Source organism: Nycticebus coucang, chromosome 15 (genome assembly GCF_027406575.1).
Source record: "Nycticebus coucang isolate mNycCou1 chromosome 15, mNycCou1.pri, whole genome shotgun sequence".
Classification (NCBI taxonomy): Eukaryota; Metazoa; Chordata; class Mammalia; order Primates; family Lorisidae; genus Nycticebus; species Nycticebus coucang.
In genome coordinates, this window is record NC_069794.1 from 78,846,358 (window position 1) to 78,858,405 (window position 12,048).

The 12,048-nt window shown below is 44.1% G+C and overlaps 1 protein-coding gene across 1 annotated transcript in view; it reads right to left on the bottom strand.

The window, feature by feature from the left end:
• FLT1 (fms related receptor tyrosine kinase 1) overlaps positions 1-12,048 on the bottom strand; it is a 187,719-nt gene that overhangs the window by 19,060 nt on the left and 156,611 nt on the right. The window contains exons 19-23 of the mRNA XM_053563427.1: positions 8,424-8,537; positions 6,122-6,210; positions 2,231-2,387; positions 1,691-1,788; positions 872-994 (exon numbers count right to left, since the gene is read on the bottom strand). Of these exons, the coding sequence (XP_053419402.1) occupies positions 872-994; positions 1,691-1,788; positions 2,231-2,387; positions 6,122-6,210; positions 8,424-8,537 (581 nt within the window). The remainder of the gene's footprint in view (positions 1-871; positions 995-1,690; positions 1,789-2,230; positions 2,388-6,121; positions 6,211-8,423; positions 8,538-12,048) is intronic.

The window sequence follows — 12,048 nt, forward strand, 5'->3', positions numbered from 1 at the left end:
AACTAGTTTAACAAGCTTTCCAGGTAATTTGTATGTTCACTCAAGTTGCAAACCACTCCTGTAATCATCAGAGCCCAGGCGTGGGCTTGAATCCTGGGAGTACAGGCTGGAGAAGGGAGGTCACCCGCAAAAGTGAAAAATAACACTATGTCCAAAAACAAGTAGGAAAAAGAAGGAGCGTGGGCCAGCAATGGGGCACCAGGCATAGAAAACATGCAGGGAGGTGAGCAATTTCCTCTGCAGGGAGATACTGCTGTCGGCCTCCCCCGCCCTTTCCTGAAAGAGAGACACCTGCTGAATCAATCGTCCGGGTTTATTCCAAGGAAAGAGTCCAGGCCGTTCTTTTCAGTGGTACAAGGAACTCCCACAGGAGTCAAAGGAAGGTAAAGATAAGGTCTCACCCAGGCCCCACCAAACAATTCTCAGGTTAGCAAGTTTCAGGCTGTGCTGGCTGGCCTGAGGTACTAGGGAAGAAAAGAACCAGGGGACAGTGGCTTTTCTGAGTCCCCTGGGAGGGCTCTCTGGGATGCAGCTCATCTGGACTGCCTGTCTTCACAGAAAGCACATAATGGCCTTCCGGGACTACCGCTGAGGAAGTGTAAATATCTACCAAGGGCTTCGGTCTGTGGTTTAAAAATGATAGGGAATGGGTACAGGCGAAACTTACTAAAGGCAGAATACAAATGTCTACATAGAATAACTAAGAAAATGCCATGAAGGCTACGTTGAACAGTTCGATGAGAATATTTCAGATTGTATATGAAACCAGCACATTGTACCCCTTGATTGCACTAATGTACAAGCTATGATTTAACAATTAAAAAAAAGTGACAGGGAATAAATGAGTCAAATAAACGTCAAATTGACTTACATCTCCTTTTCTCACATAATCAGGGTTCTTATAAATATCCCGGGCGAGGCCAAAATCGCAAATCTTCACCACATTGTTCTCAGATAAAAGAATGTTTCTCGCTGCCAGATCCCGATGAATACACTACAATAAAACAGTTGCATAATCAATGCATTTCCTCAATCTAACCCACCAATTTCCTCTGCCCTCTCAGTGTCAGAGTCATTATTCTTAATGTGACGATCCATTTCACATGCTGTGAAGGAAGTCACTCTCCCTGCTCATGGAATTATGTTAAATATGAAGCGCTTCTTTACAAATACAGGTCCTCTCAAGGGAAATGCTCTGAATCTGCTGGGCTACCGTTTTGAAGGAGTGTCCTGGTGCAGGACATTATAATCTGAGTTTTACCAGTGAGCGTAACTTCCCCACAGTTTTATCCTGAGCTCTCGAGATCAGCTCCTGATCCAGCTGCAGTTTTGTGGGAGGGCCCCACTTGGATATATAAATAGAAGCTCTCCTGTGAGGCCGTGTGTTCTGAAGTTTTGGCCAATTTTGAAAATATACCACAGAGCACCACGGACAGTGGTAGCCCGACTTGTCTAGCCTGAAACCTGGTAAGGTTTTCCTCTGGAATTAAGTTCTACCCCCTGACGTCCAAAGTCATCATTCTCAAAACTCTCTATATGAGGGCAAATTAAGGCACTTTGTGATGAAGTTTATTCTACATTTAAGGATAAAGGTAAAAGCAAATACTAGGAAAAATGGATTTTGCTATCAAAAGTATGTTTCCAGGCCTGGCAAAGAAAAATAAAAAGAACAGTGAAGAGTGAGGCTGACCTTTCTGGAAGACAAAAACTCCATGCCTCTAGCCACTTGAAAACTGTAAGAAATCAGGTCTTCCATAGTGATGGGCTCCTTGTAGAAACCTTCAGAATCTGGAAAGCATTAGAACCGTAACTGTTTGCAATGGATCTTGTTATCCCACCAAATCCGAGTTTATTGGAACAATGTTAGCAAAACATAAAACAAACCAACAAGTAGATCAGAGTTCATTTTCAAGAGCATTTGAATTTCAACATGAACATCAGCGATTTTTCCAAGCCTTTAGCCTTTTTTACACAAGCACTGAGGGGGAAGGAGGATGATCCCTTAAGAAAAAAAGGCCTGAGGGGAGACAATTGTACAGTTCCCTGTCAAAATTAGTAACTCTGTAAATAATCTTAATTCAAATCTTATCTCCTCAGGACATTACCCTTCAAGTCTCCAGAGTCTCCCACGGATGTTTATTAGGGTGGTAAATAAGAAAAAAATTTCAGAGATGCACAGTATGTTGTAAAAATATCTCAGACTGTAGGACAGGAAGGAAGTAATACCTACCCTCCTCTTCCTCAACATCACTCAGACTTTTATCTTCCTGAAACCCAGAGCTGGCGAAGCTCTCGCTGCTGGTGACACTATCTAGTCTTGGTTTCTTGCCTTGCTCCAGGCCTGGCTCCATTTTTTCTTTCTTAGGTTCCACGTGCAATGCCGCATCCTTTAAGAGACCAAAAACACAGGTGAAAGAGAGCTCTGGCATGGCAATGGAGAAACTAGACCCTCAAATGGACAATTGCCTGAGTTGGGAGCACGTCATTCACAAAATAGAAAGTGAGTTAGGAACAAGAGCCTCATGGTGACCAGGGACCTGGCTTCTTGTGGTGTTGTGGAGTCTATTCTGCTCTTGACTGGGCTTCTAGATAGTATCTTAGGTCAGATACAATAATATTAATAGCAGCTGGTATTTACTGAACACTTACTCTGTGTGAGCCAGTATATTAAACGCCTTAGATTTCATGAAGTAGTTCTTTTTTTTGAGAGATAGAGTCTCACTTTGTCACCCAAGCTAAGTGCCATGGTCTCAGCCTAACTCACAACAATCTGAAACTCCTGGGTCCAAGTGATCCTCCTGTGTCAGCCTCCCGAGTTGCTGGGATTACAGGTACCTACCACAGCACCCAGCTAATTTTTCTAATATTTTAGTGGAGAAGAGGTCTCACTGTTGCTCAGGCTGGTCTTGAACTCCTGAGCTCAAGGGATCCTTCCACCTCAGGCTCCCAGTGCTAGGATTACAGGTGGGAGCCACCAAGCCTGGCCTATGAAGTAGTTCTTACCTATATACAGAGAAACAGGTTCAGAGAAGTAAAGTAATCAAAGTCACACACAACTAGTAAAGGGCAAAGTTTGAACCCAGATTGGGCTGAGTCCCACGTCTGTGTCCTTAATAACTTTTGCATATCACTGTTGTCTTGTGAGAGATGATACGAGTGACAGAAAAGGATACTCGGGCACTGGGAGCTTCACTCTGGAATCCCTGAGAGGAGTTAGAAGAGAAAGTTATAATCACCAATGTCTCTAGTTCCTTGGGGAAGGAGGCACATGAATATTTCTTTTATTCCTTCCATTCAAAATAAAGATAAAGTTTGATCCTAACAACGATAGAAAAGGCCTTTCCCCCTGGATTGGGCATCCAAGCTCTAGTTTGTAATGGTTCTTCCATTAATCATGCCACCGTGGGCAAGGTCAACTTATTTTCTGCATTTCATTTTTCTCATCTGAAAAGCTGTATCATCCTGTGATTTTATGACTCGCAGGAAAGGGCTTGTTGGTTCTGGGTGTTCATGTGGAACCAGAAAACATTTTTATTGCCTTTATAGTTCATCTAGTAACTGTGAGACTAGAAAGCTAGCACTTCCAGTGGCTCTGTGATCAGGCCATGTTTCTAGCCTCAGTTCTGCTGGACGGAAATACTGAGACAGAGGCCTGGAGGGGCTGGAGTTCCCTGATCCACCTGAACATTGTGGCAGTGCCAGGATTAACCAGCCTCCTCATCCTTCCTTGGCTTTTCTAGAAATGCCACAAAGCGGGAATGATCCCTCCACTAGAGGGCGCAGCGGCAGCAAGCAGAGGACAGGGAGGGACCTTGAGGAGGGGACAGCTAACACACTCTGGAAGTACAGAGGGCACAGAGCTTCCCGTCCCCTGAAAAGAGACCTTCCGGTGTTGCAGAGGAGGCAGGCCTCAGAGAACGCCCACTGCCATGGCAGGTAACCCTCCTAGGGCAGGTAAAGAATATAAATTTTTGTTACTGTGTCTCCATGAGGCAGTTAGATTTGATTCTGCTGGGTTGGGGAACTGGAATTTTATTTTTCACAAGACCCTTCTCAAGACAGAAAACACTAGAGAAAGTGCTGGTAACAGCTAAGAGGAAAAGTGCTCTCGGGCTCACTCAGGGCTCAGCACCAAGAAAACTCTCCCTGGGCAGCTTCTTCCTCAAGCTTCCTAGAAGGCCGCCATGGGTCATGTCCCCAAGGACAAAAACTCAAGTTCTTTCACCCACTTTCTAGCTCCTAATCAATGGTTTGTCTTTGCTTCTCAGTAACTAATTTTGTTAAATAAAGGTTAATGTAGTGAAATTTTGGGACTCTAGCAGCATGCAGGAAATTTATTACAAATAATATTTAAGGATCCTGATGAATTTACTTGGAAAATGAAATATTCCACTTTTGATTTATTTACCCTTTTGGTTTTGATTTTCCTTCAGCTTCTCTTTATCTTCACTTAGGCTACAAATATGAAAGACAGTGAGTTTTCCACAAAAACGCTAAACTCCACCAAGTTGCACAGGGAAGCGAATCATTAAATATAGCCAGAGAAGGAAGCAAGCTCTTCAAAACAAAGGATGCACAAACCCAAACGTTCCATCCTGCCCAGGTCCCTGGGGTGTTCTGCTGGCTGAGCTCTTCCTGAAGCCACTCCAGGATTTCAGAACGGAGTTCGCACTGCTCTCAACCCAGAGCACCACTTTCCACTTTTTCTTAGGCTTTTTTTCACCTTATTCATTGTGGTGCATAGAGAAAGCACTAGAAGATTCTAGAGAGCTGAGTTCTCCTCCCCACCCCCTTCCCCTAGTGTTGGGTATGTCTACAGGCACATCTCCAATCTAACAGTGTGAACCAGCGGATCACAAAGATTCCTTTCAGCTTCAAGATTCTACTTCCTAGAGGCCTGCTTTAAAACCGCAGAAAACATGTCCTTGCATATATCACGAGAATGATAGGACACCTGTGTCTCTGGTTAGATCAAGGTTTGGGGGGTGAGAGAATGGGGCTGTGGTTCTTATTTGTTTGCAAAGACTCTTGCCCACACGATAAAGATGGGCATCATTCTTTGATATCTAACACTTTATCTACCATAGAGAGCAGTAGCATTAAGTTAGACTCACTCAATTTTTCTACCTCAGTGGGTTAATAATCATCAACAATGATGGTGATGATTAACACATATTGAGTGCTTAACTGATTTTGATTCTCTCAACAATCCTATCAATTGGGTTCTATTATTAGTTCCATTTAATAAAAAGAGGGAACTGAAACTTAGATTGAGTAACTTGTCTAAGGTCCCAGATTTTATGAGAGGTAGAGACAGGATTTAAATCCAGGAAGTCTGATTCTGGAGTCTGAGTGCTTAACCGCCACACCACATGGATTCATCACTAATGCTGCTGCTTACTGGTTAATAATCTGGAATCTCTGTTCCCTGGAAATCTTCAGACCACAGAAGGACATAGCTTCAGTGCCATATGTCATACTGACAGTTTTGGTAAATTATTTCTCCTCTCTTCAATCATCTCTTTTAAGCCTTGTTTTTCTTAGGTCTTGGGCTCAAGTGTTCCTTTGATTACACAGCTTTTATTTATTGGATCATGCCGCTTCAGAGTATACGTTGGGGATGACTTTGGCCGTGACAGAAAGGGGAGGAGGAAGGAAAGCTAATGACTGCTACCTCTGCTACCGTCACTGATCTCTTGTTGTTGTCTGAGTTACTCATTTGTGTCTTTAATCACAGTCTAACCTAACACATGGAGACAATTATATTTGCTATCATCTTCTTTCAAGAAACAAGTGACCTGTGTATATATGTGTTTACAAGGACATGTCTATATAAAGAAAAATAAAATTATCAAGATGATTTGGTAGGTATTTAGACAAATGGTTAGTAAATTTAATCCCAAATTATCCCCACAGACACTGAGTTTGAGTTCAAATGATTCTCTGTGATAGCCACAAAAGACTGTCACAGATGAGCATGGTAGGAAAACGTGGAAAAAGCAGAGACTGAGTTTTAAGCCTAATCATTAATAGAATATAGGTTTCTCTTGTTTTATGCTACCATAGACTAAATGGAAACTCATTGCTCTCTTTTAAAAATTCCAACCGTTAACATCCTTACCTTGTTAAGAAAGAATAAATCACGTTTGCTCTTGAGGTAGTTGGATAGATTTCCATACTTGCAGTATTCAACAATCACCATCAGAGGCCCTGCAACCAAAACAGCATATGTATGTATGTACTCAGCCACGCGGAGCCAGGCAGTCATTGCCAGCCTTCAGGCTGCCTGAGAAACTTCAAACTGATCTGCCTGCATAGTAGGGGCCTAGAAATGCGTTTTAGGGATGGGAGACCCATGAACAGGATGACTCTTCCCAATTTGACCTGAGAAAGGGTTTCAAAAATACACTAGCAGGCGGCACCTGTAGCTCAGTGGGTAGGGCCCAGCTGGCGGTTCGAACCTGGCCCGGGCCTGCTAAACAACAATGACAATCGCAACAACAACCAAAACATAGCTGGGAGTTGTGGCGGGCGCCTGTAATCCCAGCTACTCGGGAGGCTGAGGCAAGAGACTCACTTAAGCCCAAGAGTTTGAAGTTGCTGTGAGCATTGATGCCACAGCACTGTAACTAGGGCAACAGCTTGAGACTCTGTCTCAAACAAACAAAAAACTACCAATAGAAGAAAGGGGTGGGGGAGTGCAGGGACACATTGGAAAGAAAAGAGTAAAGGAGAAAGAAATAAAGAACTTTGAGGAGAGGAGGGACAAAAGCCAGCTACCTTCTTTGCCAGACCCTGGCCAGTAGAGAGAGCGGCTGCTGGCCACTGTCACATGGGCCCCAGGACTGTTCACCTGCTCATTCCTCTCAGGGAAGAGAACTGCGGCCCCAGTAGCCGCAGGCTGCCTGGAGACTGCCCAGAGTCTGCCTGGGGGCTTGTCAGAGGGCCTTAAGGCAAAGGTTGGCAAACTTTTTTTGTAAAGGGCCAGACAGTGAATATTTTCAGGTTTTCAGGCCAATTAACTACTACTTATTTCTGCTTTTGCAGTGTAGAGACAGCCATGGATAATACAACTAAGTCTGACTATGCCCGAACAAGACTTTATGAATACAGAAACTTGGGTTTCATGTAATCTCACCTCACTAAATATTATTCTTACGATGTTTTCCCCCTAATTATTTAAAAAGGTCAAACCATTCTAAGCTTACAGGCTGGCCAAGGTTTGCTGACCGAGGATTGAAAGGAAACAAGAAGGCTGGGAAGGAAGTCCAGGGGCCCCATGGGTCCCATGTGGTGTCGTGGCCCACAGCACGGTTCTACTTCCAGGTCAAAGGGTGAATGACCTAGAACTGCTCCACCCACTCCTGCCCAGGGCATGCCAGGAGCCTGGCACCCCCACCCCCACCTCCAACCCCCAACCCTTGTCCTCACCCAACTCCCTAGTTCTGAGGTGGCTGGTCCAGATATAGAGGTTTTCTGTTACTATGAGGACTTTGCTAGTTTTTAGATGTATGTTAGAACCCTAATGGCACCTCCTCCTTTCCCCTCAGGCTTCCAGAAAGGGAAGTTGCTTCCTGAGCTTACAAATCTCCCCTCTGCAGAGGGAGGACTCAGCCCATCTTGGGCGCTGCCTGGTGTCCTGCAATGCACCTCAGAGCTGAGGGGGTGCACTTTGAGGTGGGTTCAGATGCAAAGTTGAAGCAAACAGAATGAGGTTGCTACTACAAAACCCTGAGAAAAACTTATGAAGGGATAAAGGAGCAGTGGGCGGGGCTGTGTCTAGGTCCCCGGGCCTTATCTCTCTCTACCTGCCACCACCCTAGAAGGTAGTTCTTCCCCAGCTACCCTTCATCCTCACTACCTTTGTTAAGAGCTTGGGAAATGCTTGTCTGCATAGGTCATGTGCACCTTTTTTTCTGGCTCAAATAATGACTAGGCATCTCCATGGGGAAGCGAGAAAGGTCTGTGAGAACAGGCTGAACTGTAAGGCACAGCTCTGTCCCCGTCCTCAGGAGGCCAGTCATGGGGGATCTGAAGGGAAGGGCCCTCTCCTGTCCCCTACTAGTAGGGATTCCTTCATTCCTTTTAGTGAAGCCTCCAAGGGATGTACAACCTTCCATGCTTTGACCTTAGTTCTGGTCACACTCTTTCAAAGTCAGCCTGAGAGAAAAATGCCCCCACTTGGCCAAGAGCCTGTGAAGGGAGATCTAAAAGCCCTCTTCAGACCCTTTAAATTAACTGTACAGGGAAGGCAGTTCTAGGATGGAAGCACCTTTCCATAAATGGACAAACTGTTTCCTCTGGAGCCATTGAGAGGCTGTTTTCCTGGAGGTGAGGAAGAACAGGGCTGGGGAGAAGGAACTATATGTCAGAGAAATCTTCTCTCAGGGCTGGGCAGATGGAGCAGGCCTCCCCTTCTTTACCTCCTTGCTTGGTGCAGGCTCCCAGCAGGTTAACCACATTTAGATGGTGGCCGATGTGGGTCAAGATCTTGAGCTCAGTCATCAGAGCTTTGTACTCGCTGGCTGTGGCCCCCTCTGTGTGAGAAGCAAGGAAGAGTCAGGGCCATAGGACAATGGGGCTCTTTCCGTCCAGAGCGGCCTTCCCGCCTCCTCGTTTGTCAGTGCTCAGCCATTTGCTTCACTAACTTCCCCACATTCTGCAGAAAGGCCAAGTCTCCAGACTGTTTTCATTACTCCCACCCCCTGAGCCAACATCCTTTTGATTACAGTAAGGCCCAGCACAGTGGTGGGGTTAGTCACTGGACATTTCCTCTTGGTGGACCTTGTTCTGTTCAGCAATGTGCTGACTCAGAGCTGGGTACCTCATGAACGTGCCTTCCAGAGACTTCCTTTCTGTCAGAAGCAGGTATAGCAAGAACCCTGCAGGCAGAGGCTACACCTTCATCCACCCTCTTCTCACTCTTCCCCCTTTGAGAGTCACGAAGAGGGAGGACAAGGGGCCTGCAAGGGCAGAATGGCCACTTCTGTAAACATCTTTGCCATATGTTATTTTCTCCCTAGAACCTTTTTCTCTCTGGAGTTCACAGGGTTATCTCTGGCTGGGTGGATTCATAGCATCTGACTTCATCTTCATTCTCAGAGATAAGCAACATAAGCCCAAGAATTAGCTGAGTCTAAAGCTGGTTTGTTCTGTTCTTGCTAGTTAATTTTTAAGGCATTTAAACATTTTTAATTATTTATAGAAATATAAAAGTCGATTAATCTTGCTGGAGAATATTCCAACAACATGAGTTGGACTAAAAAGCTATGGAGTAAAAGGATCTAGTGAAAGCCACTCCAACTCACAGGCCTTCCTAGAAGCAGCCACTGGCAATGGTCTGGGGGTCAGAGCTTTTTCTATGTGCTTATGTGCCTAATCAAAAGCCATCTTTTGAAGATTATATAAATGGCATCTTATATATAAATGTATTTTTAAAATTTGTTTCTCCCCTTTTTCAATGTATCAGAGACATTTTTCCAATCTTTAAAATTGGTTAATGGTCTTCCTGACATTTAGAATTTCTACAGTTTTCTTGCTACTACATAAATAATACTGTTTTCTTGCTATTACATAAATAATCTTTGTGTACATGTGCTAATATTTCTCTAAGACAGAGTCCTGGAAGTGGGTCAAAGGTGTGTGAGGTGAACAGTGTCATAGAGTTGTAGATAAAGACATAATATTTCATAAGCACAAATCATTTTTAATAATAATCAGATAAACTCCAGAAGGCTCCCATTGGGGCTAGGGTTGGCTCACAGTAGATGTTCAACAAATAATTTTGGATAAATAAACATGATTACTCTTCCCATTTCAAAGGGAAGAGTAGGACCCATTTGTAGGGTCCAAATGGTTAATGGCTTTTGCTCAAGGACACTCTGAAAAGGCTTTTAACTCATGGCCCTTGTTTGACATTCCACCGTTTTCATTTTTTCCAAAACATATGGCCAACCAATTTAAGCAAGAAAGCTGAATTTTTAAATAGTTTTTAAAGAAATTTTATAGAGTGGACAATATGGCAATCTTTTCCAATCAATGCTAATGGCTAAAAAAATGCATTTATAAAGATATTATGTACATAATTTCCATATTACATAGAAGAGATTCTCTGGGCCTTTAGAATAAATCTCAAGTCAGAATTTTCTCCTTTCATTTTTCTCATGTTTTTATTTTTTTGAAACAGAGTCTTACTCTGTTGCCCTGGGTAGAGTGCCATGGCATCATCATAGCTCACAGAACCTAAAACTCTTGGGTTCAAGTGATCCTCTTGCCTCAGCTTCCTGAGTAGCTGGGACTATAGGTACCCACCACAATGCCTGGCTAGTTCTTTTTCTATTTTTAGTAGAGAGAGGTTCTCACTCTTGCTCAGGCTGGTCTGGAACTCCTGAGCTCAAGCAATCCACCTGCCTTGGCCTCTCCGAGAGAATTTTCTCTCTTAAAACTCATCAGTCTTTCCAAGCATTCCTATCCCTTTGGCACAGAGAAAAAAATTGGCTCTGCTTCCTAAGATGGTTCCATTTTCAGGTGGGACCACAGGTGTTACCTTGGGCCCACAAGAGACTAGTCTAGACATCACACTTGTCTCTCCTACAGACGGTGAGTGGTAGGAAACAGGGAAAGGGACCAGCTAGGGAAGCAGATGCTTCTGGATTTAGTGTTCACTTAACTCTAGCTTGGACATTGGATTGCCTCCCTAAAGCAGGTCAGGATCATTTTCAGGATTTTGGAGCAACAGCCCAATTCTAGGAGGCTAGGTCTTTGCAGCAGCTCTTTTGTGGCACTATGATGTCAGGGAAGGAGCATTGCTCTCAAAGCTGGAAGACCTTTGCACGCAAACCCTTACTTCTGTACTGAGAAGCTGTGTGGCCTCACGGAGGCAGGCTATTTAACCCTTCTGGCTCATGTTTTCCTCATCAGACTAGGAGAATAATGTCTACCTCACAAGGCTGCTGAGAGAAAATAAGAAAAATGGCAACATTGTGTGGTTCAACCTAATGTATTAAAGTGCCACTCTGGTGCTTTCTCATGTAGGACACATGGTGAAGCCTCTTCTCGTCAGAACCTCGGCTCAGGGAGAGAGCCATGGCGTTCAGGTATTCTCCCAGAAATGCCCATCGTCATCTGGGTAGTTAGACCCAAACAAAAGCTCTGACTCGTACATGCCCAACTCCTTCCCGGGCTACTTTCAGAGTATAACCGGTGGGTTCTTTGTAGAATTTTAGGAGACTTTCAGTCCTTCCTTGATGAAAACAGCCTTTTGAGGTAGAAGACATTTTTTCATGGGGCTTTTGAAATAATGGAATTAGATGAAAGATTAAGAACTGTGACATCTCCCTAAGCAATTGGCCCTTTTTGCTGACCCTTATAGCTTGCTTGGCCTCAGAATCCCCTGGCAATATCTTAGAGATTTTGGAATGTTAAAAACTGCCCTGGGAGTTTTCAGTCTTGTTTCTTTCTGGTTGCGAGACCTTAAAAATAAGTTGAAATAATATAACAAGCCCATCACGAATGAGGAAATAAAGTATTTTCTACACTTTAAAGGACATATGAGTCTTTTTTTTTTTTTTGAGACAGAGCCTCAAGCTGTCACCCTGGGTAGAGTACCGTGGCATCATAGCTCACAGCAACCTCTAACTCCTGGGCTCAAACGATTCTCCTGCCTCCACCTCCCAAGTAGCTGGGATTACAGACACCCGCCACAATGCTCGGCTATTTTTTGGTTGCAGACGTCATTGTTGCTTGGCGGGCCAGGCTGGATTTGAACCTGCCAGCTCAGGTGTATGTGGCTGGTGCCTTAGCGCCTTGAGCCACAGGTGCCGAGCCGACATATGAGTCTTTGAGACATTTGGTTTACACCATTTTCACTGGTCTTTATTTTTAATCTCTCTTACGGTGGTAGTCATAACTCACTGTGCAATTTGGCTCTGCCTCCCATGCTTCACACTAGTACAGAGTACTAGTACCTATCAGTACTAGAAAGATAATGGAGTTTTTTTAATTTCCAAAGAGGAAATGTTTTATCATTGGGGCCTGACAGTATAAAAT